Source organism: Penicillium arizonense (assembly GCF_001773325.1).
Source record: "Penicillium arizonense strain CBS 141311 chromosome Unknown PENARI_contig003, whole genome shotgun sequence".
Classification (NCBI taxonomy): domain Eukaryota; kingdom Fungi; phylum Ascomycota; class Eurotiomycetes; order Eurotiales; family Aspergillaceae; genus Penicillium; species Penicillium arizonense.
Window position 1 is genome coordinate 1,368,881 of NW_019173280.1, and position 22,302 is coordinate 1,391,182.

The 22,302-nt window shown below is 48.7% G+C and overlaps 7 protein-coding genes across 7 annotated transcripts; 3 read left to right on the top strand and 4 right to left on the bottom strand.

Moving 5' to 3' along the window:
- Positions 1-6: 6 nt before the first annotated feature.
- On the bottom strand, positions 7-864 carry PENARI_c003G06585 (uncharacterized protein; the record flags this gene model as incomplete). Its single annotated transcript, XM_022628461.1, has 3 exons — positions 7-686; positions 755-773; positions 823-864. 3 exons carry the CDS (start codon positions 862-864, stop codon positions 7-9), a joined length of 741 nt encoding a protein of 246 aa, XP_022491718.1.
- Positions 865-1,518: 654 nt separating this feature from the next.
- On the top strand, positions 1,519-9,460 carry PENARI_c003G06333 (type I polyketide synthase; the record flags this gene model as incomplete). The annotated part of the gene is made up of 6 exons (XM_022628439.1): positions 1,519-2,252; positions 2,308-2,833; positions 2,888-3,422; positions 3,476-8,133; positions 8,188-8,508; positions 8,561-9,460. 6 exons carry the CDS (start codon positions 1,519-1,521, stop codon positions 9,458-9,460), a joined length of 7,674 nt encoding a protein of 2,557 aa, XP_022492110.1.
- A 445-nt stretch (positions 9,461-9,905) lies between these two features.
- PENARI_c003G07563 (uncharacterized protein) lies at positions 9,906-10,412 on the bottom strand (the record flags this gene model as incomplete). Its single annotated transcript, XM_022628531.1, has 1 exon — positions 9,906-10,412. The coding sequence occupies one exon, from the start codon at positions 10,410-10,412 to the stop codon at positions 9,906-9,908; it is 507 nt and encodes a 168-aa protein (XP_022491501.1).
- A 762-nt stretch (positions 10,413-11,174) lies between these two features.
- On the bottom strand, positions 11,175-13,239 carry PENARI_c003G02349 (uncharacterized protein; the record flags this gene model as incomplete). The annotated part of the gene is made up of 8 exons (XM_022628162.1): positions 11,175-11,180; positions 11,275-11,481; positions 11,539-11,780; positions 11,844-12,318; positions 12,430-12,587; positions 12,648-12,737; positions 12,799-13,042; positions 13,120-13,239. 8 exons carry the CDS (start codon positions 13,237-13,239, stop codon positions 11,175-11,177), a joined length of 1,542 nt encoding a protein of 513 aa, XP_022491387.1.
- Positions 13,240-13,555: 316 nt separating this feature from the next.
- PENARI_c003G11711 (uncharacterized protein) lies at positions 13,556-14,546 on the top strand (the record flags this gene model as incomplete). Its single annotated transcript, XM_022628813.1, has 3 exons — positions 13,556-13,794; positions 13,876-14,404; positions 14,469-14,546. 3 exons carry the CDS (start codon positions 13,556-13,558, stop codon positions 14,544-14,546), a joined length of 846 nt encoding a protein of 281 aa, XP_022491918.1.
- A 70-nt stretch (positions 14,547-14,616) lies between these two features.
- On the bottom strand, positions 14,617-16,756 carry PENARI_c003G07037 (Zn(II)2Cys6 transcription factor; the record flags this gene model as incomplete). The annotated part of the gene is made up of 4 exons (XM_022628492.1): positions 14,617-14,622; positions 14,668-15,588; positions 15,653-16,479; positions 16,540-16,756. 4 exons carry the CDS (start codon positions 16,754-16,756, stop codon positions 14,617-14,619), a joined length of 1,971 nt encoding a protein of 656 aa, XP_022491436.1.
- A 186-nt stretch (positions 16,757-16,942) lies between these two features.
- On the top strand, positions 16,943-17,909 carry PENARI_c003G04996 (phytanoyl-CoA dioxygenase family protein; the record flags this gene model as incomplete). The annotated part of the gene is made up of 2 exons (XM_022628349.1): positions 16,943-17,113; positions 17,163-17,909. The coding sequence occupies 2 exons, from the start codon at positions 16,943-16,945 to the stop codon at positions 17,907-17,909; spliced, it is 918 nt and encodes a 305-aa protein (XP_022491295.1).
- Between the last annotated feature and the right edge of the window lie 4,393 nt (positions 17,910-22,302).

A 22,302-nucleotide genomic window follows, 5' to 3' on the forward strand; every position in this document is an offset into this window, starting at 1 on the left:
TAGAGATCAAGACACGGAGGCAATCATATCGCGTACAATTGGAGCCAGCTCGTCGAGTATCTTCTTTCCTCTTGGAAGGACATGACCACCTCCATGGTCAAAGAGATCAGCAGTGTCCGGATCACACATATTGTACAGCGCCATAGAGCCATCAACAAATGGATCAGACGCACCGACGATGTGGCAGGTAGGAATGGTAATGGCATCTTGCTCGTAATCCGTAGCCAAAACAAGTTTCCCAGTGGCCGGGTGAATAGGAGGCCATCCACAGAAAAATACCGCGCATTTCAATCGAGGGGTCCGGCCAAATTCTTCCAATCTTCTAGTTTCCTCAAGACAGAGCGATGCAGCCACCTGAGCACCCTCGGAGTAGCCAATCACTCCATCAATATCGCCTTCGCTGTCAAGGATCTTTATCAGGCGATCCATGACAGCAGGCATACACGAGAATGTGGGTTTACCGGCCAAATCATTTGCCACGTTCATGGCGTCCTCCGGCGTGTCGCGTCTCGGGAAGTCGCTCATGTTAATCAACATCTGGTCTGGCCCGTCTGGGCTTGCAAACGTCCAGTTCGGAGGAGGACCGAAAAACCCGGCATGTTCGTCTGGGACATACACTCTGAACTCGCCTTGAGTGTAGAAGAACTCGGTTGGGTCAAGCGCGCGGAGCGCGTCGGCAAATGGTCCTGGACCCACGTTAGACTCTCTTTCAACGTCCAACCTTCGACCTGGACCTTCCAACGTGGTATCTTACCTAGTTGGGTTGTGAATGACTGGCATTCGTTAGTGTTTTTCTTTACAATACAGTGAACTATGACATACCGTGATGTTGCAGTAGCCTCCCGGCAGACAAAGGAACTTCATTGCGGCTGATTCAACACGACCGATTCGAGCTGTCAATGGCGTACGGCAGATACCACTCGGAGCATTTTGTAGGATTCGCGCGAGGGGAGAGAATGATGCCACTAAGAATCTGCCAGGGTCGGGGATTTTGCCCCTTTGCTGGAATGCACCCTCGCCTTAGCAAGGGCCACAGAACATTGGCAACTCGAAACATCCGGGCAAGACACGATCCGATCTACTGATTTCGATCTGCAGCCCTGGAAGAGACTAACGAGTGGAGAGGGATGTATGCATGTGCCTGTAGGATCCCGTCGATGCACCTGCTAGTGGTATGCGTCATCAAGGAAGAAGGCATGGACCTCGACGCCAGGTATCCTTGCCCGATTCGCCTTCCCCTTCAATCGGGGAAGTGCAGACCAAAGATCAGCACGCGCACGCTTGTTTGAATATGCAAGGGATTGCGCTTGCTAACAATTGATATCGCCCTTCGTTTCCTCTTCCAAGTACTTCTACTGATTGCCCAATTTGTCCCTTCGTGATCATATTGTCTATATATTACATTTCTTCTCGAAATTCGACGCTCGTTCCTCTGGACTCTTGCTGGACTTTGGTGATGACAGTGCCAGGTACATAATTAGACCTCAAAACTCCAGACAAGATCCGATTCTATCCACAATGCGTCTCCAACAACCCTCCGGGACTGGCACACCAGTCATCGAGCCCGCCACAATCCCCGAAACCGAAGTCACCGGTAACGCCCCAAAGCGTATGGCCATTATCGGCATGTCCTGCCGCCTCCCAGGCGAGGTTTCTACGCCCGACGAATTTTGGGACCTCTGTTCCCGAGGCCGCAGTGCCTGGTCGCCGGTTCCGAAGAGCCGATTCAACGCTGATGCCTTCTACCACCCTCAGCAGGATCGTCCTGGCTCATTCAACCCATTAGGAGCCCATTTCCTGAAAGAAGATCTCGGATTGTTCGATGCGCCTTTCTTCAATATCACCCTCCAAGAAGCCCGATCCATGGATCCGCAACAGCGTATTTTCCTTGAATGTGTATATGAAGCTCTCGAAAATGCCGGTATTCCGCAGCAGGATATCGTTGGAACCAAGGTGGGTGTTTTCGCCGGTGGCTCATTTCCCGACTATGAAATCAACAACACGAGGGATATCGACGGCATCCCTATGTATGCGGCTACTGGTACAGCTATGGCATTGCAGGCAAACCGTGTCTCTTATTATTTCGACTTGAACGGGCCCAGTGTTTCAGTCGATACGGCTTGTTCTTCCAGTTTATCTGCTCTGCATCTGGCTTCGCAAAGTATTCGAAATGGCGAATGTTCGCTCGCGATTGTAGGAGGATGCCACTTGAACATTATTCCAGAGGCCTTTGTGTCTATGACTCGTTCTAGGTAAGGGCAAATTTTGGGATTTTCTTTGGCAGACACTAACAAGTTGACCGGAAAGATTGCTCTCCGACACCGGCCGGTCGTATGCATTTGATCATCGGGCAACTGGATTTGGCCGAGGTGAAGGTGCAGGATGTATTATATTGAAATCTCTTGAAGACGCAGAGGCCGCTGGTGACGCGATTCGATCTGTCATTGTGAACAGTGGTCTTAATCAAGATGGACGCACCAGAGGTATTGCAATGCCGAACGGGGAAGCCCAAGAAGCACTGATTCGTCAAGTGTATAAGGAAGCACGGATCGATCCTAAATTGGTCGGATTCGTTGAAGCGCATGGTACTGGCACCAAAGTCGGTGACCCGCTCGAGGCGACGGCGCTCAATGCTGTCTTCGGTGAAGGACGGACTCCACGACAGCCCTTGCTCATTGGCTCTGTCAAGTCGAACATTGGTCATCTGGAGGGGACTAGTGGAGTTGTTTCTGTGATCAAGACTGCGCTGGCACTTGAGCGAGGCTTCGTCCCTCCCAATTGTAACTTCGAGAAGGCCAATGATGAGATTCCAATGGATAAATGGAATATGAAAGTAAGACAGTACCGGCAATGATGAACAAGACACTTACTAAACAAAACCCGACAGGTTCCCAAGAAATTGATGCCATGGCCTCGCGGCAAGCCCTACGCAAGTGTGAATAACTTCGGCTTTGGCGGGACCAACGCCCATGTTATTCTCGAGCGTGGCCCCCGCCATGAAGGTGAAGGTGCCGCATACGCAGACCCTCTAAAGCGCAAACTGTATGTCGTCTCTGGGTATGACAAGCAGGCCGCCATTCAGATGGGCAAAGGGCTCGGTGGATATCTCGACCTTTACCCACCGGTATTCAACGATAGTCTCCTGGATAACATGGTCTATACGCTGGGCCAGCGCCGAAGCTTCCTCCCGTGGAGGTTCGCCATTTCTTCACAGCTGCCTGCGGAGTTGAATACATCTCTCTTGAACACTGAGCCTGTTCGCTCCTCCAGGGAGCCTACTATTGGCTTCGTCTTCACTGGACAGGGTGCACAATGGCATGGGATGGGCAAGGAGCTCCTTAGCACTTATCCCGTCTTCGAGCAAACGATGAAGTCCGTGGATGGATGTCTGAAGTTGCTTGGTGCCTCCTTCTCGATTATCGGTATGTCGCACTCCAACAAGGTGTTCCCTTGGAATGTACTAACATTTTCAAAGACGAACTACTCTTGACCGACCCCAACGCCAGCTCGATCTCGGCAGCATATATGAGCCAGCCTGCGTGTACTGCAGTGCAATTGGCCTTGGTGGACCTGCTCTCATCATGGGGTATCCATCCGAAAGCAGTGGTTGGTCACTCCAGTGGAGAGATTGCAGCGGCTTATGCGGCTGGCATCTTGACACTAGAGGAGTGCGTCCGTGTTGCTTACTCTCGTGGCGTTGCAGCCAACCTAGTTGCGAATGACAAATCCATCAAGGGTGGTATGTTGGCCGTTGGAGCTAGCGCTTCAGACATCCAGCAAATCCTGGATGCTATGCGTGGCAACCGCGCTGTCATTGCATGTGTAAACAGCGAGTCTAGTGTCACCTTGTCAGGTGATGCAGAAGTCATCACCGATCTCCAAAACGCATTGGACAAGGAGGGCATCTTCACTCGGAGACTGCAAGTTGATGTTGCCTACCACTCTCACCATATGAAGATTGTCTCGCAGCAGTATCGGTCGTTACTCGGTAAAATCGCGCCCCGGGACTCAGCAATTCCGTTCCACTCAACCGTGCATGGCAAATTGGTCCCAGGAAGCACTTTGAATGCGTCATACTGGGTTGACAACTTGATCTCCCGAGTTGAATTTGTGAAGGGCGTGAAGAGTCTCTTGACAGATGAGCAGGCCGTATCTCCCGTCAGCACCTTGGTCGAGATTGGCCCTCACCCTGCTCTGCAAACTCCTGTCAAAGATATTGCCCAGATCCACGCCCCGAAGAGTAATGTGCAATATTTCCACACCCTGAAGCGGAAAGTCGACGCCATTGAGGCCGTCCAGAACCTGGCTGGCTCCTTGTTCATGAATGGGATGACCCTTAACTTCCAGGCCATCAACTTCCCTAACCTCAGCCAATCACCGAGGAAGCCCTCTGTAGTGACCAATTTGCCAAAATATCCCTGGAACCACACGGAAAGGTACTGGTTCAATTCGCGACTAGGCGATAATCATTTCCATCGCCAATTCCCTCGCAGTGATATCCTTGGCTCACTTACCATGGAGAACGTGGACTTCGAGCCCCGATGGAGGAATACCATCCGCGCCGATGACCACCCTTGGATTCGTGAACACAGAGTTCACGAGAGCAACGTGTATCCCATGACGGGATTCCTGGCCATGGCTATGGAGGCCATCTCCCAGCATGCACAGATCCATCACATCACCCCAGGCAAGATCGACCTGCGCGACATTTTCATCAATCGCGTCCTCACAGTCCCGGACAACCTGTCCGTAGAGACCATGCTCAGCTTGCGCCCATGTCGCACTGAGGCCCCTAGCAAATCTGTCCTCGGCTGGCACGAGTTCAAAGTTTTTTCATGGGCCGAAGGCCGTGGGTGGGATCAACACTGCAACGGCTTCATCATGGTTCAAGAAGCCAAGGATGTCAATCCTGTTGATGGTTCTCGACAGCAGCTTGAGACAACTGCTCACTTTGCACAAGAAGCACTGGACATGCGCCACGCTTGCAATGTACCGATCGACAGCAAGGTTCTCTACAAGAACATCTCGGGCGGTGGTGTCCACTATGGTCCTCTTTTCCGAAGATTGACTGATATCTCGGTCGACAAAGACTGTCGGGCAATGGCCACCATCTGTGTTCCAGATACCAAAGCAGCCATGCCTCATGAGTACGAGACCCCATGTATCGTCCACCCAGTCACACTTGATCTGTGTAGTCAGATTATGTGGGTTCTCCGTGGCTATGGTGAGCCGGGACCTCAGGTCACCCACGTCCCGTCGCATGTGAAGAGTGTCTCAGTTTCATTGAATCAAGAAATCACTGCTGGCACCAAGCTTCAACTATACGGTCAGCAGTCCGGTAGTGAATCTGCTGCCGACCCCGAAAACAACCGTATCTTTGCTACCGATCCGAGCAACTCGGCCAATCTGTTGATTGACATTAGTGGTATCACTTTGGTGCCTGTGTCAAATGACATCAAGGGATCCAAGGACAATGCCCCAGACCAAATTTGCTACAAGCTGCAATATGAGCCTTGCTTTGACTTCCTCTCTAGCGATGATTACCGTCAGCTTGCACGTCCAGAGACCGATACAACGCAAGGGATCAAACGCATGCAGCAATTGGAATCTGTCGCAGAGTACTACCTGCGGAAAATGCTGAAGTCGGTTTCGGAGGATGAGATCTCCACCTTTGAGCCTCAGCATCAGAAGTTCTACCGCTGGGCCCAGAAGACCTGTGAAAAGGCTGGCCCAGCAGAAGCTCCATCGCTTGACATTCTGGAACAGAACCGAACAATCAACGGAGCCGGTGAACTGACATTCAAGGTTGGAGAGCTATTGCCTCAAATTCTTCGCGGTAAGGTCGATGCCTTGACTGTCCTCCTCGAGGATGATGGGATCGGCGGGTACTACAGTGACCTCGACGCTCTTCGTGAAGCCTATGCCAATGTCTCTGTGGTGATCGACAAGATGGCTCATCAGAACCCCGAGCTCAACATCATCGAGATTGGTGCTGGTACTGGTGGTGCTACGATGCCCATCCTGGAAAGCATGGGCGGAGGAGAACCGGGATCTACCCCTCGGTTCGGACACTACACTTACACCGATATTTCCCCTGGTTTCTTCGAGAAGGCCAAGACCAAATTCGAGAACTGGGGCCATCTTATGACATACCAGACTCTTGACATCTCCGCTGATCCCACTGGACAGGGCTTCAACACTGGCTCCTATGATGTTGTTGTTGCTTGTAATGTCTTGCATGCCACATCCAACATTAATGAGACCATGGCCAACATCCGGTCCCTCCTTAAGCCTGGTGGAAAGATCATTCTCATCGAGGAGACTGTGCCCAAGGCTCGTCATTTCCCCTTTGCCCTTCTGTCTGGATGGTGGCTGGCCAATGACAACTTCCGAAAGGATGGTCCTCTCCTCACTGTTGAGGGATGGAGCAACGTCATGAAGGCAAATGACTTCACTGGCGTTGATCTCTGCGTTGAGGAGTACCCGGGAGCTTCGTTCCAGTCTGGTTGTCTGATGACCACTACGGCCAATGCCCCAGCTGCCGGACCTATGAACCATGGTGATGTTGTCATTGTTGGCACTGAGTCTATTGGTAGTCTATCTTTCCTTAGCTTGGAGGCCGGGCTCAAGAATATGACCGGCGCAGTGCCAACGACAGCTGAAAACTCGGATGAGGTCGATGTCACCGGGAAATGGTGCATTTTCCTTGGTGGCATGGACCGCTCAATCCTGTCTCATCTCACACAGGAAAAATTCCAGGCACTCCAGCGACTGTTGAGTCGTGCTCGTGGTCTATTGTGGGTTGTTCGACACAGTAAACACGACCTGGAGTCCCTTGGCGCAAATATGGCAATTGGTCTTGCCCGCACGGTCCGGTCAGAGACTGGTCTCCAGTTTGCCACTCTGGATCTAGGCGAACGGGAGAGTATGCCCGACGCTGAAGCTGTTAGCCACATGTTGAACGTGTTCAAGGGTGTCTTCTGCCAGCGTTCGCAGTTGATGCACAGTGACTGGGAATTTGTCGTTCGAAATGGTAATGTCTGTGTTCCTCGACTGGTCGACAACCACGCCCTGAACCTCAGTGTTCAACAAGAGACGCCGACTGCGCCTCCCCAGCTGCAACCCTTCAAGCAGAACCGGGCATTGAAACTTGCTGCTGGAGAGGGCCGAGGCTTGGATGAACTTTACTTCACAGACGATACCTCCTGCAACGCATCTCTACCAGATGATCACATTGAGATCCAAGTATACAGCACTGGTCTCAACTTCAGGGACGTCCTGATGGCAATGGGTCAACTCAAAGGTGACAGACTAGGCCAGGAATGTAGCGGTGTTGTCACTCAGGTAGGCTCTGCAGTCTCTGATTTCAAGGTTGGAGATCGTGTCTGTGCGATGTCCCCTGGATCGTTGTCCACCTTCACCCGGTGCCCATCATCCGGTGCTTGGGTTATTCCAGACGATATGTCCTTTGAGATCGCAGCCTCTATCCCCGCTGTGTTCTGTACGGCATACTACTCGCTAATTGATCTCGGCCGATTGACCCAAGACGAGAGTGTCTTGATTCATGCCGCCGCCGGCGGGGTTGGTCAAGCGGCGATCATTATTGCTCAAAGCATTGGGGCCAAGATTTTTGCCACGGTTGGCAGCATCGAGAAGAAGAACTTCCTAATGGAGACGTACCAGCTCAAAGAGGAGCAGATCTTCTTCAGTCGTGATATGTCCTTTGCCCGAGGCATTCAGCGCGCCACCGGTGGCCAAGGTGTAGATGTTGCACTCAACTCTCTCAGCGGCGATGCATTGCAGGCTACATTCGAGTGCGTTGCGCCGTTTGGACGATTCATCGAACTTGGAAAGCGTGACATTACGCAGAACTCCAGATTGGAGATGGCCCACTTCAACAAAAATCTCTCATTCGCGTCAGTCGACTTGGGCATGGTTCGAGAGAAGCGCCCGCAGTTGACCAAACGCCTTCTGCGTGATGCTTTCAAATTATTTGTCGACTCTAATGCCCAGGCTAGGTGGCAGGTCACTACTCTCCCGATCTCTCAGGTCGAAACTGGATTCCGGGCCTTGCAGGGTGGACAGGTCATTGGAAAAATGGTCGTTCAGATTACAGATGATTCTATGGTTAAGGTATGTTTCCCCTGTTTACAACCCGGTACATACATGGTCTGACAGACAATCTAGGTCCATCCTGCGAGAAGAGACGAGAATCTCCTCCGATCTGATGCATCCTATATCATCGTTGGTGGAACTGGCGGGATTGGTCTTGACATTGCCAGCTGGTTGCCGGAGAAAGGAGCCAAAAGTCTTATCCTGGTTTCGAGGAGCGGTGCCTCGACTGAAAAGGCGAAGCAGGCTATTGAAGAACTTACTCGGCAAGGAGTCAATGTCGAGGTCTGTCGCTGCGATGTTGCGGACAAGTCCAGCGTTGAACAGAATCTCGCCCCCGTTCTCGCTCGCATGCCTGCTGCTCGCGGTGTTGTGTTCGGAGCCATGGTTCTTCGTGTAAGTAGTCCTCCACACCCTAAATTATTACCTCCGCTGACATTATTCTTAGGATACGCTATTTGAGAAGCTCAGCTTCGAGGACTACCAGACGGTTATGATGCCTCGAGTCCATGGCATCTGGAACGTCCAACACGCAATCACAACCAGCAACGGCAGTGTCGACTTCTTCGTGAACCTTTCATCCGCCGCCAGCTTCGTCGGTAACATGGGTCAATCCCCATACGCTGCCAGTGGAACCTTCATGGCAGCACTTGCCCAATACCCCGAGTCAGCGAAGATGCGCTGCTCGACAATCGATCTGCCGGTCGTTCGTGGAGTCGGATATCTTTCTGACGACCAGAAGCGCGAGGCAATCACCAAGCAGCTCGGCACAGAGTCGGTCGATGCAACCGACATCCGTGGCCTCGTCACTGCAGCCATCCGACAGGACTTCGACACAACCTGCGAAGGCCACTGCGTGGCAGGCTTCGAAGCCGTCAAGACAACCCCGATCACTGAACAGCCATTCTGGGTGAACGATACCAAGCTATCACATCTCTTGCGCCTATCCACCCTCGCTGGCGCGGGCGCATTGGCCGAGTCTGTGCAGAGCGGCACCGAAATTTCCCCAGCGTCTGCTATCCGTCAATCCAAGAACCGTGACGCCGCCGAGGCAGCAATTGGCGCTGCTGTACTTCAAAAGATTTCCAGTATTCTGATGCGTCCCATCGAAGAGCTTGATCCAGCCTCGCCAATCTCGGTGTATGGTCTGGATTCATTAGTTGCCATTGAGATCCGAAACTGGATCACCCGCGAATTGGAGGCTAATTTGCAAATTTTGGAGATTCTCACGAGCGATTCGGTCCCAGCTCTGGCCGAGACGATTCTCAAAAAGTCAGGTATTCTTACGCCTGATCTTAAGACTGAGTGGGGTTTGGATGCCCCTGAAGGCCGCACTGGCCAAGAGTAATCTTTTCTCTCTTTTACGCTCTTTCATTCCGGTATTTCTTTTGATGTCTAATTTCTCGCCTTTTGGTGATGTCTTGTACTCTACACAATTTTCCTTTCTGTTCATCATTTTTTTTTAGCACAAGGATTGTTTTTTATTTGAATCTCCAACCGCCTTATACAGCTTGGTATCGCATAAGACATGAATTTAGATAGTACATGAATAGTTGATGGAATAAACACAAGGAATTGTAACTACTGAGCGTTACGTTCTTTTCAACAGGAATGGAGGTTTTTCGTGACTCGCAACCGTGGAAGCCACCTGGGCATCAAAATTGAGAACAAAAAGGAGCACCTCAAGTGTGACATTCAATCTAGGCTCCATTCCCACTTTCAGCCGTTGTTAGTCTCTTAATCTAAACATTTTGGGCGCGTGCTGAACTTACCAGTGCAAGTCATGTCATAACCTAGAAAAAGTCTGTTGGGTTGGTACGACGAGTGCAATCAAAAGGCTCATCAATAAACCAAGTATTGTGCTGTTGATCATAGACAATGGGATAGGTAGTATCCTGATCACAAAGCTGATCAATCTGAGCCTTGTTTCCAGCACTGATAGTGAACCAGTACTTGTTGGTATCGTCACTGATCTTCTCGCACTTATAAAAGAATCCGATCACGCCCGCACCGAGGACGTCGCTGCGGAAGTCGGTGGCAAGCTTCTTGTTCAGATTGATGTTATCGCAGTCTTGCTTCAGGCCCTCGACATAGGCTGTTTCAGCGGACTTGCTGGTGTACCCCTTCGCTGTGTGCGTGCCGTTGGCGGACCATGTCGATGCTGGGATGGATAGCTGGTTGGCTACTTCGGCAAGCAATAGGCTGTTGGTTACAGTTGCCGCGGAGCAACCGATAGCGGCGCCCATAGCGGTCAAACTTGCGAGAAGCATAGAGGCGGATGGGGTCTTGATCTGAACCATGTTGTCAAATCTTGATTTTTGGTAAAGGGGGGATATTTCTCTCTACATTGTGGGGGATCTGCGAGGACTTATATGATTTCCAAGTGGGATGCTATGGAGATTATCCCGCTTCGTTTGGAGTGGAGATTCAATTGTTCTGAGCGAGTTTACCCAAAACGGTCTAGAGAGTGTCGAGTGATGTAATAGGGCAACATGGGGCTCCCCACGTCCAGATCGGGAGCCATAGCCGCGCTTATGAGCCCCCGTTACGGTCTCTGACTGTTAAAATTGATATTGACTCCAACAAACAACTGAAATGCGGGTGTACTTGCTTTATTTAATTTTGGTGATTTTCAGGTTCCCCGGATTTTGAGTCTCGCTGAAGACCCCATCTTCTCCACGTCAGCCAAACCCAATTCTGACTGAGTTTCCACGTCCCTACCATAGACACTGTAGAACTGTTTTACGGCGCCTCTTTTGTGCATTGAAAGAGGTTCAACCATATGCGAAAACCGAGCTACCAATTGAAATACTCTGGTCCTATGTCCAAAAGACAGACTCTTCCTGCTTTGTAGGTGAGCCCTTCGAGCGGAACTGGTTTTTATCAGACGTATCAATCTCGGCCGTCCTCTTTAAGGCTTTTCAAGATGTGGCAAGGAAAGATGGGCATCTGAATGTTAGTTTTTCCTTTGGTTAATATCTCGAGTAGCAGTACTCTGTAAATCGTTTGGAGATTGCACAACTAATTACATTGGAATAAACCAGGACTTCACAGCCTGTCGATTAGATCTACAGGCGGCCAAGATGTCTATAATAAATTATACCAACACATTACGTTTGTTTTCATCAATAATGATCACCACATCCTTAAATAAGTGCCCACCCGCCGCCACATTGGTCGCTGATAATAGGCATCCAACTCTTGTATCTCATGCGCTGTTAGTATGCGGTGGCCAGTAACCAAGTCGGCCATTGCTGGATCACGCCATGGTGTGCGTAAAATAATTTTGTATAAGATCATTGATACAATAATCAATACAAGACCAATGTTGTAGGAGAAAAAGCTGTACACGGTGAAACCAGTCTGGGTCTGTATGGAAACCACTGTTAGGGCCCGATTTGATGCAAGAGAAGATTGATTACATACTACACCGTCGATGCTCAAATATAGAACGCATACTAACAAGAAGGCAGAAATAACCAAAACTGTAGTCGGAGCGAGAGGCCAGTAAGGAGATTTCCATCCATACGGTCCGTTGAAAATCGAGCCTTTCTGGGCTTTGACGGCTGCGCGGAATCGAAACGACGTAAATGCAATAATGGCCCAGTTTATAAAGAATGATGTACTTGTGATGGAGATCAGCCAGTTCAAAACCTCCAATCCGCCCGCTATGTATTCATTTTCAGTGAGCAAAGGAACCGAAAGAAAAGTAGAGGGGTGTCTATATTTACCGCTCAAACTCATATAAGTCAAGATAATTGCCACGGTGGCCGTAATAGAGAGGGCCCATCTTGGTCGCCCCATTTCATCCGTCTTGGCCAAAAAGGAGGGTATGAGCTCTTGAAGTGCCATTGTGCGAAGAATCCGAGAAGGAAGGAAGATGCTTTCCAGGGCGATTGCCGTAATTCCAATGATCATGCACGCGTTGATCAAGTCAGGAACACCCTTAATTCCCGCATTCTGGACTGCAATAACGAAAGGTGAAGCAGCAGAACTCGAACTTCCTAGTAGACGTGAATCATCTGACGGCACAATCAGGGAGACGAGAACGACCGAGACAAGGTAAAATACTCCCACTCGCCAGGGAACTAGGTTTGCCGAGTGCGCCATGGAATACCGAGGCGATTCAGCTTCGCCGCCCATTACTCCGATAAAGACTTGATCTCCGGCGGCCCAGATGGCAAGAAGTGCAGCATTTGCAAAGCCCTGCAACAGATATTAGTATCGGCAACAAAGAAAGGATATGACCAGAAAAAGACTTGCCCCAAAGCCGTTTTTGAAAACTGGCAAGTCGGTCCAAGTGCTTCCATCTCTAACATAGCCCGACGGGCCGGCACCACCAATGATTGCAAGTGAGATGAGTGTGATAAAGATGAAAAGAAACACTTTAACTAGTGATCCGAAGTATTCTACCCAACCGAAATATTTGTTTGGCACCAGGAAAACAGCAAGGCATAGAACGAGAAAGATTGTCACTGTGACTCAATGTGAGAAAGAGACATAACAAAGTATCAAGATTGACATAGAGTACTTACGTAGAGCAGCCTCCGGTATGGCCCCTTCAGCCCAAAAATTGACAAGAACAACGAAAAAGGTAGCCTCAGAAGCGAAAACAGACGTCCACCCTACCACACAGTATTAGACCATATACGTCCCAAAGGATGTAGTTGCGGACTATCAACTCACCTAACCATTCAGCCAAACCCGCCCCAAAAGCCAATGCAGGGTCAACCCAGCGATCAGCATAGTCGATATAGTTGCCGGATGTGGGAAATGCGATTGTCATTTCCGTAAGGGTTTGGAGATTGGCCCATACGCCAATACAAACAATGAGATAACCGAGAAACATATTCCCTGGACCTCCCTGTGCCAGCGCTTTCCCTGTAGCAATGAAAAGTCCGCTGCCAACGTTCGAGCCAAGTGAAATGACCTGTGTTGTGCAAGAGTCATTGTTAGTTCAATTGGAAACGTTCTTTTTTTTTGTTAATGTCAATGAACAGGACATACATGAATTAGACGAGGTGTCAATGTCCGGTGCAGATTGCCCGATTTCGCAACATCGTCTTGAATATGGCCTTCTTCTACAGACTGGACGGTATGAAGACTGGGGTCTTTTTTGCTAGACATATCTGCCGATATCTCAGGGCTACCCGTTGGAAGTTCTGAGTCCATTTCCGCAGTTTGATTTGTAATTGAGATCCAAACAAAAAGCGATCATGCTGCATATATAAAGCCAGCTGGTATGTATACCAAGACCGAAGAAGGACTCGGATCGCGCCCTATCGGCCTCTTGAACGACTTCGGCGTCGCCTTCCTGATATAATTTCCCCTCATTGATAAGAGTCCGAGACCACTCGAAAATGATGCATTTCAACATTTTCCCAACTCTTTTCTTTTGATACCTCTCACTTCTTATCTGTCTGATATCTGGACTTGAAACAATATGGCGCCCTCAGTGGACGATACCGTCCCGACCAAAAGCAAAGGCTTGGAGGCGTTGTCGCAGGGAATCACTCTACCGGGGATTCCAAAGTTTAGCAGTTTTGATAAGCACCGGGCCTACATGCTTAACCACATGGCTGGCGCCTTCCGGGTCTTTGCCAGACATGGTTTTGTGGAGGGCATGGCAGGCCACATATCGCTGCGGGACCCCGAATTCCCAGATCGATTCTGGACAAACCCGTACGCCCTCGCCATATCCCTTTTCATTTTGACAACATATTACACCAAGGAACCATGCTAACAAGTGACGATCCGTTGCAGTCTTGGCCTACATTTCGGACTGATAACCCCGTCCGACCTGATCCTAGTCGACGAATCAGGAACCGCCGTGGGAGGCAACACGTCCAGGCCAGCAAATGCAGCAGGATTCCTGATCCACAGTGCAATTCACAAGAAAAGACCAGACGTGAACGCAGCCTGCCATTTCCATTCGACTTACGGCAAAGCCTGGTCGGCTTTTGCCCAGCCTCTTGAGATGCTGAATCAAGACGTTGCTATTTTCTACGGCAATGCACAGAGTGTGTATGAGGATTTTGGCGGTGTTGTCTTAAAGGAGGAGGAGTCGAACGAGCTGGCGAAGAGTCTCGGGAATGGTAAGGGAATGATCTTGAGAAATCATGGCCTTTTGACAGTGGGAGGGACTTTAGATGAAGCGGCGTATCTTTTCCTTTTGATGGAGAAGAGTTGCCAGGTGCAACTTGCTGCAGATGCTGCAGTTGCAGCAGGTCGCAAGAAGGTGTATATTGATGATGAAGCTGCGCGCTTTACCTTTGAAAATACAAGTGATCCAGTAAGCCTTCCGGAAGAGCATTGGGGTATATGGTGTTTTGGTCAACTTGCTAACCATGACGCAGGAAAGTCTTTTCGCTGAATTCCAGGTGTACCTGCAATATGAATCTGCTGTATCACATGATGGATACAAAGCCTTGTGAAGAATACACGTATCAGTTGCAACTGCTTGGGGAGAATGAGATAATGATCAAAAAAAAAAAAAAATCAAATTCAAAACTAGCTTAGCACCAAAACCCTTAGGTCACTGTACTTGTCTAGCACCCGATTCCAAGGAACAGTTTCCATACCTGGGTAGCTCCGAGCCTGCCAGACCTTTTGTACAGCTTCGCGAGCCACAATAAACATGCGAATACCAGTGGACTGACCAGATCGATCCAGCCAACTGGCAATCTGGTCTCTGAGATGAGGATCCTGTGCCTCGCATCCCGCGATGAACCCAGGCCAGCAGGTATTGGATGACTGATCTTCGTAATTCTGCTTTTGCCTATCGTATTCAAGGAGATGATAGATTGTTTGCTGCACATACAGCTGTACCATAGCCGGGTTGACATCTCTTATGCAGCGATAAAAGTAGATGAGCAGTGCCTTTTGTACTGCCTGAACAAGGTGATAAGGGAACTCCTCTTTTTGGGGAGTATTTGCTGCGCGATGATATTTCAGATCATCCCTCGTTTGATGTTCCCAATCGCAGATGTTGTTTTCCAACTCCTTGACCTTGACCGCGAGTGCATCATGATCAGTGACCTTTGATCTTCCAGCAATCTCCAGCTTTTGAACCCGCGTTGCCAGTTGTGTTGTTTGGAGAATAAGCTTGAACAACGATTGTGGTACGGAGTATATCTCCTCGAATGCTGACTTGTATGGGATATGCCTCGGGATCCGATCAAAATCCGAAACGTCAGAACTTGACACAGACGAAGGGAACCCAAGGATTTGATCCCAGTTTGTAAGCCGCGAATTTGAAGAATCGTCTAAGAGGGCTGCTGGGAGCTCTACCATGCCTGATTCTGACCGTCGGTCGTCGGCACATGCACGCTCGGTTAATACACGGAGGTAGAGGTAAATACTATGAAGCATTCGCACTTTGGATGAGCGAGCAACTTTTCGCATACCGTACAGATTGATAATCTCCTCGATGTCTCTCAAATAGTGCCCTGCATTTTCCATATTCCCACTCACCACCTATATTGATGGTCAGCATAGCGAAGATATGAATGTGCGATTTGATCGGCGTTGAAGAACTCACACAAATTGTGACCATACTTAGCAAAGCCATGAGGATATCTTTGTATTTCTCTTGCTTTTTCCCGATCACAGATGACAAGTCATGCAGGGACCTTTTCAATCGCCTGTTCGCCCTTTCACGATACATCTCACCGAGTGCGCGCCAGTCTTGGCGCCCCGACGCGTCAGTACTGCGGGAAAGCCCATCCAAGCTGAACGCGCTGATAGCAAAGATCGCAAACAGAAGAGATACTTTGGCATTGCTGCTATTCCCAGACAGTCCAATCTCGCCCACCGTGCTGAACACACTTGGTATGTACATTGTTTCCCATGGGGACTGCGACGCGACCCGTGCGGGGGTGAAGAATGAGACCAAGGTCTCTCGGTAATGACCAAGTAGATCTTTAGCTGTAGACAGTGCGAAATCGGTTAGGTCTGCTGGCGATTCTCCACGGAATATGGATCGTGGACTCAATGGTGCGAGCGTGTCTGCGGAGGGAAAATCCAACGGGCTAAGCGCAGTCAAGTCCAGGGATGGGGTTCGCAACTCTGCGTCGAAATTAACGAATTCCGGGGTTTCCAGGTTAAGCTGGTGCGGATTATACTGGGCCAAAGAGTCGGTATCTGTCATTGAAGGGTCCCAGAACCCAGGACCAAGAATCTCCGACAAGGTATCGAGCTGGACAGGTTGCACCTCCGCATGTTGAAATACGTGGAAAGGTCCATTGCACAAGACCTGATCAAAGCAGATACTCTCGCTTTGTTGGTCAAGCTTTTCCAAAATTGACACAATAGAGTTCTTGCCAGTTAGCGAGGCCAAATCGGCCGAAGTCTGTGCTTGATGGTGTCCTGTGATCCAAAGTGTCAGAATCATCTGATGACAGAACAGAGCTGTGCATAAGTGCATACTTCCAAACAGAAGCTCTCGTCTTGCATGGAACTCCTCATCCGGCTCTTCGTGGAGCCCCGTCAGTGGGCGCAGCCAAAGCACCCGAGGCGGAGGTTCAGGGATCTCACACTCAAGTCTTCGCTTCTTGCATCGGGAACACTGAGGTGAGACTCGGTCACATCGCACCTTTCGAGCGCGGCAGCTCAGGCATGAGCGCTGTGCTGTCGGTGTTGACATCCTAATAGGAAAAGCGGGGGATGCGATAGGTAAAAGAATCTCCGCCATTGGCAGTTGTTGTTATCTTCGGACTACGGCTCCACCTGCCAGTATAAATCACTCGATTCGTCGGATATAGTGAGGTTATCAGGGCCGGCTCTGAGGGAATTTAAATATTGGTCGCACCTGGTATCAGATTTACCAAACATGGCTGTCAAACAAAGAATCCAACGTGTTGACCGCGGTGACGAGGCTGCGATCATTAGAGCTATCATTCAGGATGGCTGTTGTGTTATCAAGAATTTTACCGATGTTGAGACGGTGAAGAAGGTCAATGCCGAAGTACAGCCTTACCTTGACCAAGATAAGCCGTGGAAGGTAGGTCAAAGGTTTCATTCTCTCAGAGTTGTCTCCTAATCATCAATAGGGCGATCTCTTTCCCGAAGAAACACGGCGATGTGCCAACCTAGCTGGCCGCAGTAAGACAGCCAGAGAAACATGGTTAGTCGATCGCCTGGTCCGAACGTTGACAGCCAAGTTTATCGATAAAACAACGTCGAACTTCTATGGCGAAACCAAACATACTTATACAAGTGAAGCGGTTTGCTCTGTAGCTATGACATTTGACATTGGCCCGGGCGCCAAAGCCCAGCGACTACACCGAGACGACAAGAATTACCACGTAGATCATGAGGATCAGACAGCAACAGGCTACAAAGTGGGCTCAGACGTGATGATGGCGTTTATGGTCCCAGGAGTACAGACCACCATGGAGAATGGGGCTACCCTGGCTATCCCAGGTAGTCATGTCTGGGGCTCCGATCGCGCCCCCATGATGCATGAGGCCGGTGCGGCACAAATGGATGTGACCGACTGTTGGGTTATGCTGGGTGGGCTATATCACGCAGGGGGAGCGAATATCACCCAGACGGAAAGGCGGAAAGTGCATGGGATGTTTTTCACGCGTGGGTTTTATCGCCAAGAAGAGAATACTTACCTCGCAAATTCTGCGGACGAAGTTCTATCCTGGTCGGCTGAGGCCCAAAAGGTCATGGGCTTTGAGTTGTCTAGTCCTAACATCGGATTCGTCGGCTTTCAACCCCCTTTGGAGTACTTGCGTGGAGCAGGCGTTGGGAACTCGTTTGGAGATTTTGATCCTTCACAGGAGAGATGATCAAAGGAGACTTGACAAGAGGGGAATCGCTGATTAAGCTACCCTGATATTTGATTCGGGAATAAATAGCAATCTATTTCCACCTGATGCCGCTTCCTCGCCCCGTATGCGTCTACTTACAACAAAGACTCATGGCAAATAATATGTTCATTCTTTCGCCCTGTCACAACGCTCTTGTGGATCCATTGGATTGGGTGAGAACCAGGACCAAAGAAGCCCGGCAAGTTCCCTACTTGTTTGGCTTCACTGTGGTTCGCCAGTAAATATTGCCTTATTGTGAAGCTGCTATTAAACGTTACTGCAAAATCCCCTGGAAATAGCCCACCAGATCTCATTAAGCATTCAATATTTCCCGTATAACATTGGCAGGGGTTGTTTTATCTCTCAACGCCGATACATGACATAAACATGAATGAAAGACAAGCAGCAGATGAGGCTCATGCCATTGCAGAATTCAAGGAATTATTCAAAGCTCTTCTGATGTCGGCAAAGATTCACGCCCTCACTGCTCTGGGCTACAGAAGCAGTGGTCACTTCAAAATCCCGACGGACATGAACATCGCTCAACGGGGATAACACGATCTCATCACTATTGTGTGATTCTATATCTCCAATAAACCGCCCATGCATTTTAGGATATACCTTTTTGGGTGTGATATTTGATGAAGCAGCTGACGGTCGAGAGCTTCGCTTCTTTGATTTGACGAATATTTGCCGGAGGGAAACAGCGCAAGAGATTATGATCGCTGCAGAATAAAAGTCAGAAATTACATAATCTGGTCATTGTTGGCAGTATACCTGTATTGATCTCAATGAAGCTCCAAAAAATGAGCCAGCCGAGATTGACAGGACCGTCAATAGAAGTATCAACCGCTACACGGAGGATAGCGATAACCATGACCACTATAGTGGCGGAGAAGATGCTAAACAGGATTATCTTATGTCGTCGCGAGATCTTTGTGTCCCACAGCGTAACGATTGGGATAGAAAGAACTAGAGAGATGAGAACTGTTAGATAAGACGTATGACAGAATGGGTTGAAGGAGCCCACTCATTAAGTCCGTGACAACATCACCAGCGCACATGGACCAGAAAGTGCGTTGCTCGTAATGAATATGATGTACCTTGGGGCATTCGTCTGCACAACAGCCTTAGTATACTTGCTTAAATTGGCTCTTGAACTCTCACTTAGGATATATTCCGCCCCTCCAAAGCTGCATTTGTACTCGATGACCCCCATGCACACAATATAGACACTAACAGTGAAGAAAAGCACAACCCAGTACCATATCTGGTGGGTTCTGACCTTCGATCTGAGTCGATAGAAAAATACCATGAACCCAAACTTGATACACCACAGACCAGTAAAGAAGAGAGTCTGGTACGGAGCAGTGAAGCGGAAAAACCGAACATATTTATCCAGAAATTCCGGGGTGAATTGTTCCTTTCCATCGCCGACCGCATATATATGATAAAGGGTCCCTCCCTCAATTTGCCAAAGAATTGCAGCTGTGAGCATAATAACCCAGGCAATAATGGAAAGAAAATCATCTAACCAGAGGCGACGGAACGAGTGAACATGGACGGTTATGCGGAAAGCAACGAATATAAATGAGAGGCCCGTGAGAGCCCATAGCATACCCTATTGAATGAGACAGTTAATGAAAATAACCTCTTCTATTTAACGCAAATCCGAAACTCACAAAAAATACTGGCATAGAGACTCTAGTGTTGCGAGATCCAAAACCATCCGAATCTGCCATTTCCCTCGAGATTTGAGCGGAGTGTGCGTGTCAGAGTATTCAGGAATAAACAGAGTGAATGCATGAAATCAACATCTTCTTTACGTCCTCGCAAAAAGGATTATATCTGTTCGTTGATACGGCTTCGATCGCCACCCTACATTGAGTACTTTGTGGGGTTGCTCTATAGACCTAATCTGACCCAAGAATAGTCCTCAGTTTCTTTGAAAACTATGTCGGACCCGGTATCCTGAAAGCCACGTGGAGTAGGGTTCCGTATCTACACGAAGCCCGGACCTTTACTCACGACGCCACATTGGTCATTTCGACTTTGATCAGAATCAGACCAAGACCTTGCTACCCTGGACACATTGAACATACAATTCTAGCCCCGAAAAGACGTATCCCTACTTTCAGAAAGTGGTATGAACAAAGCGAGTCTACATCAAAGTCGGAGCCGGAACCCCACAAGAATGGCAATATCCTGATACGGTACGGCCGCTATATCACCACATACCTGTATATCCTATTACGTAGGACGTGAACTCCACTCTACAGAGTGCCAATTAAGAGGTTGCCTTGAGATTCAACTTCCAGCTGTTGAATAACCGTCAATACGTTGCATTAAAAAGCATCATTGGCAAAATTACTTTCACTTTTATCTCCTTCGACGCCTCGGAGGGACAAACTCACATAGTTCCAACACCCACTTCAGTGAATATGGGACGTGCGGGCAGAAACTGTACGTCGCGAGGTACAGAAGATAATCGTGTTGCGCATTGACCCTTCTTATCAACACAGGGATGTCAAAGAAAGCATGTTTCTAACCGTTTCTGTAGATACCGGAGACAAAGGGAACATCGTATAGTACCAAGCTTGGACCATCCCTATCCGAGGGAATCACGCTGAAAGAGATAGACTCATGATTGCTGAGAATCGCACGATTGTCCGATTATGCAGACCAGGCAACACCTTTTCTTTGTTGATTTCCAAGAGTTTTATTTCCGGTGTTGCGGGCAGGATGACGTTTCTTTGTATAGCTCCTTGGCCACGACCGGTGGTCTATCCGAGTTGCGGTCTAAGCCTTCCAAGATATTTATAAGTAATAGTCTTGTGTGAATTGATATGAACACAGCCGAAAAAAGGCAGCAATCTGAGAACATAATGCTGCGTGCTAAGCTATCAAAATCATGGGAGTTAGAAAATATATAAGGCCAGTGATAATGAAAAATAATACTCAACTAACGTTTAAGGGTACCAGAGGAATCGGGGATTTTGAAGACCAAAGACCTACCGACCAATATTTGGGGTGTTACCCGAAGTGGTATGGCTCTCATTTTTAACATTGAGTTTCTCCCACGTGGTTAAGCCGCATGGTCACATCATTCATATTGCTGACATCTGACTTAGCTCAGAAAATCTGCAGCTAAAGATAGTAAATATTAGCTGAAACTGCTTATAGGATTTCCGACTTAACGTGCCATAGCAAAGCCGCCATGGAAGAGGCGAGTCACCCTTTTCTTGAATATAAATTCGTTGGAAAAATAAAAATCAAACGGGAGGAGTGCCGAAAAGCTTCAAAACCCAGACCTCAAATGAATCAGGACTGTCGTAGTCTCGGCACCTTCCCAGGTTGGCAAGGTTGAATGACAGACGGTGCAGTAACTCCCGAGGTTCGCAACCGAGAACAACAAGGGCAAAGGTGATACAGGCTTACAGATACATCTCGTATATGAAACACCTGTGAGTTCCATAGCCGATATTGCGGAATCAATCCCCTCCCCCCCAAAAAAAAAATCTAAAACCCGATGTACAGACGCACTCGAAATCAGTTTCACCAATTTACTCTCTTTTTCTTTTCTCAAACTCAATTCTAAGACACAGTAGGCTATTTTCGATATAGCGAATTTCAAGAATCCGAGTCACATGATGAGTAAGTAGCTCTATAATTTAATGGAAATACCCATACAGTTAACACTGTCGATGCCCGTCACCATTCGTACATTTTACAGAGTAAAGAGCTCAACCATCCTCGGAATATTCAAACGATCTCTCCCATTCCTAGGCTGTAAAAAATTGCTAGGTCATATTATCAACACGGTTAGCTCATAGGGAAGACGTAACATATAGTTTGTATTCTGTTACCTACGTCATTTCAGAAGGTATTACGTCAAGACATTTACTGAATATTCAGGCCCTTACTAGCTATCACCTTACCTTCGACGTTTCAAAAGTATTTAAGTACTAAGTACCTCTATGTAACAATCTTGCCCCCTATTTTCCAATACAACAAACGCAACAATGTCCAACACTTCATCAGCACGATGTCAGCACATCCTTCATAAGATTTCGGAGTACGTTCCCCTCGAGAGTTGCAAAGCTTTACTAAATAATAGAAGATCTCGTGAAAGAGGCGACTACACCGATTTCAAAATAGTCTGTGATGGAGTCGATCTCGACGTTCACAAAATCATATTATGTTCACAATCTCCTGTTTTTCGCGCTGCTTGCACCGGGCATTTTAAGGCAAGTTGTACCTTAAGTCGGTTTTTTCCCTCTTACTTTCTAACCTAGCTTGGAGATAGGAAGCAGCAGAATCTACGTACCGAATGACGGATGAATCGATCCTTATTGTTAGAAAAATGGTGGAT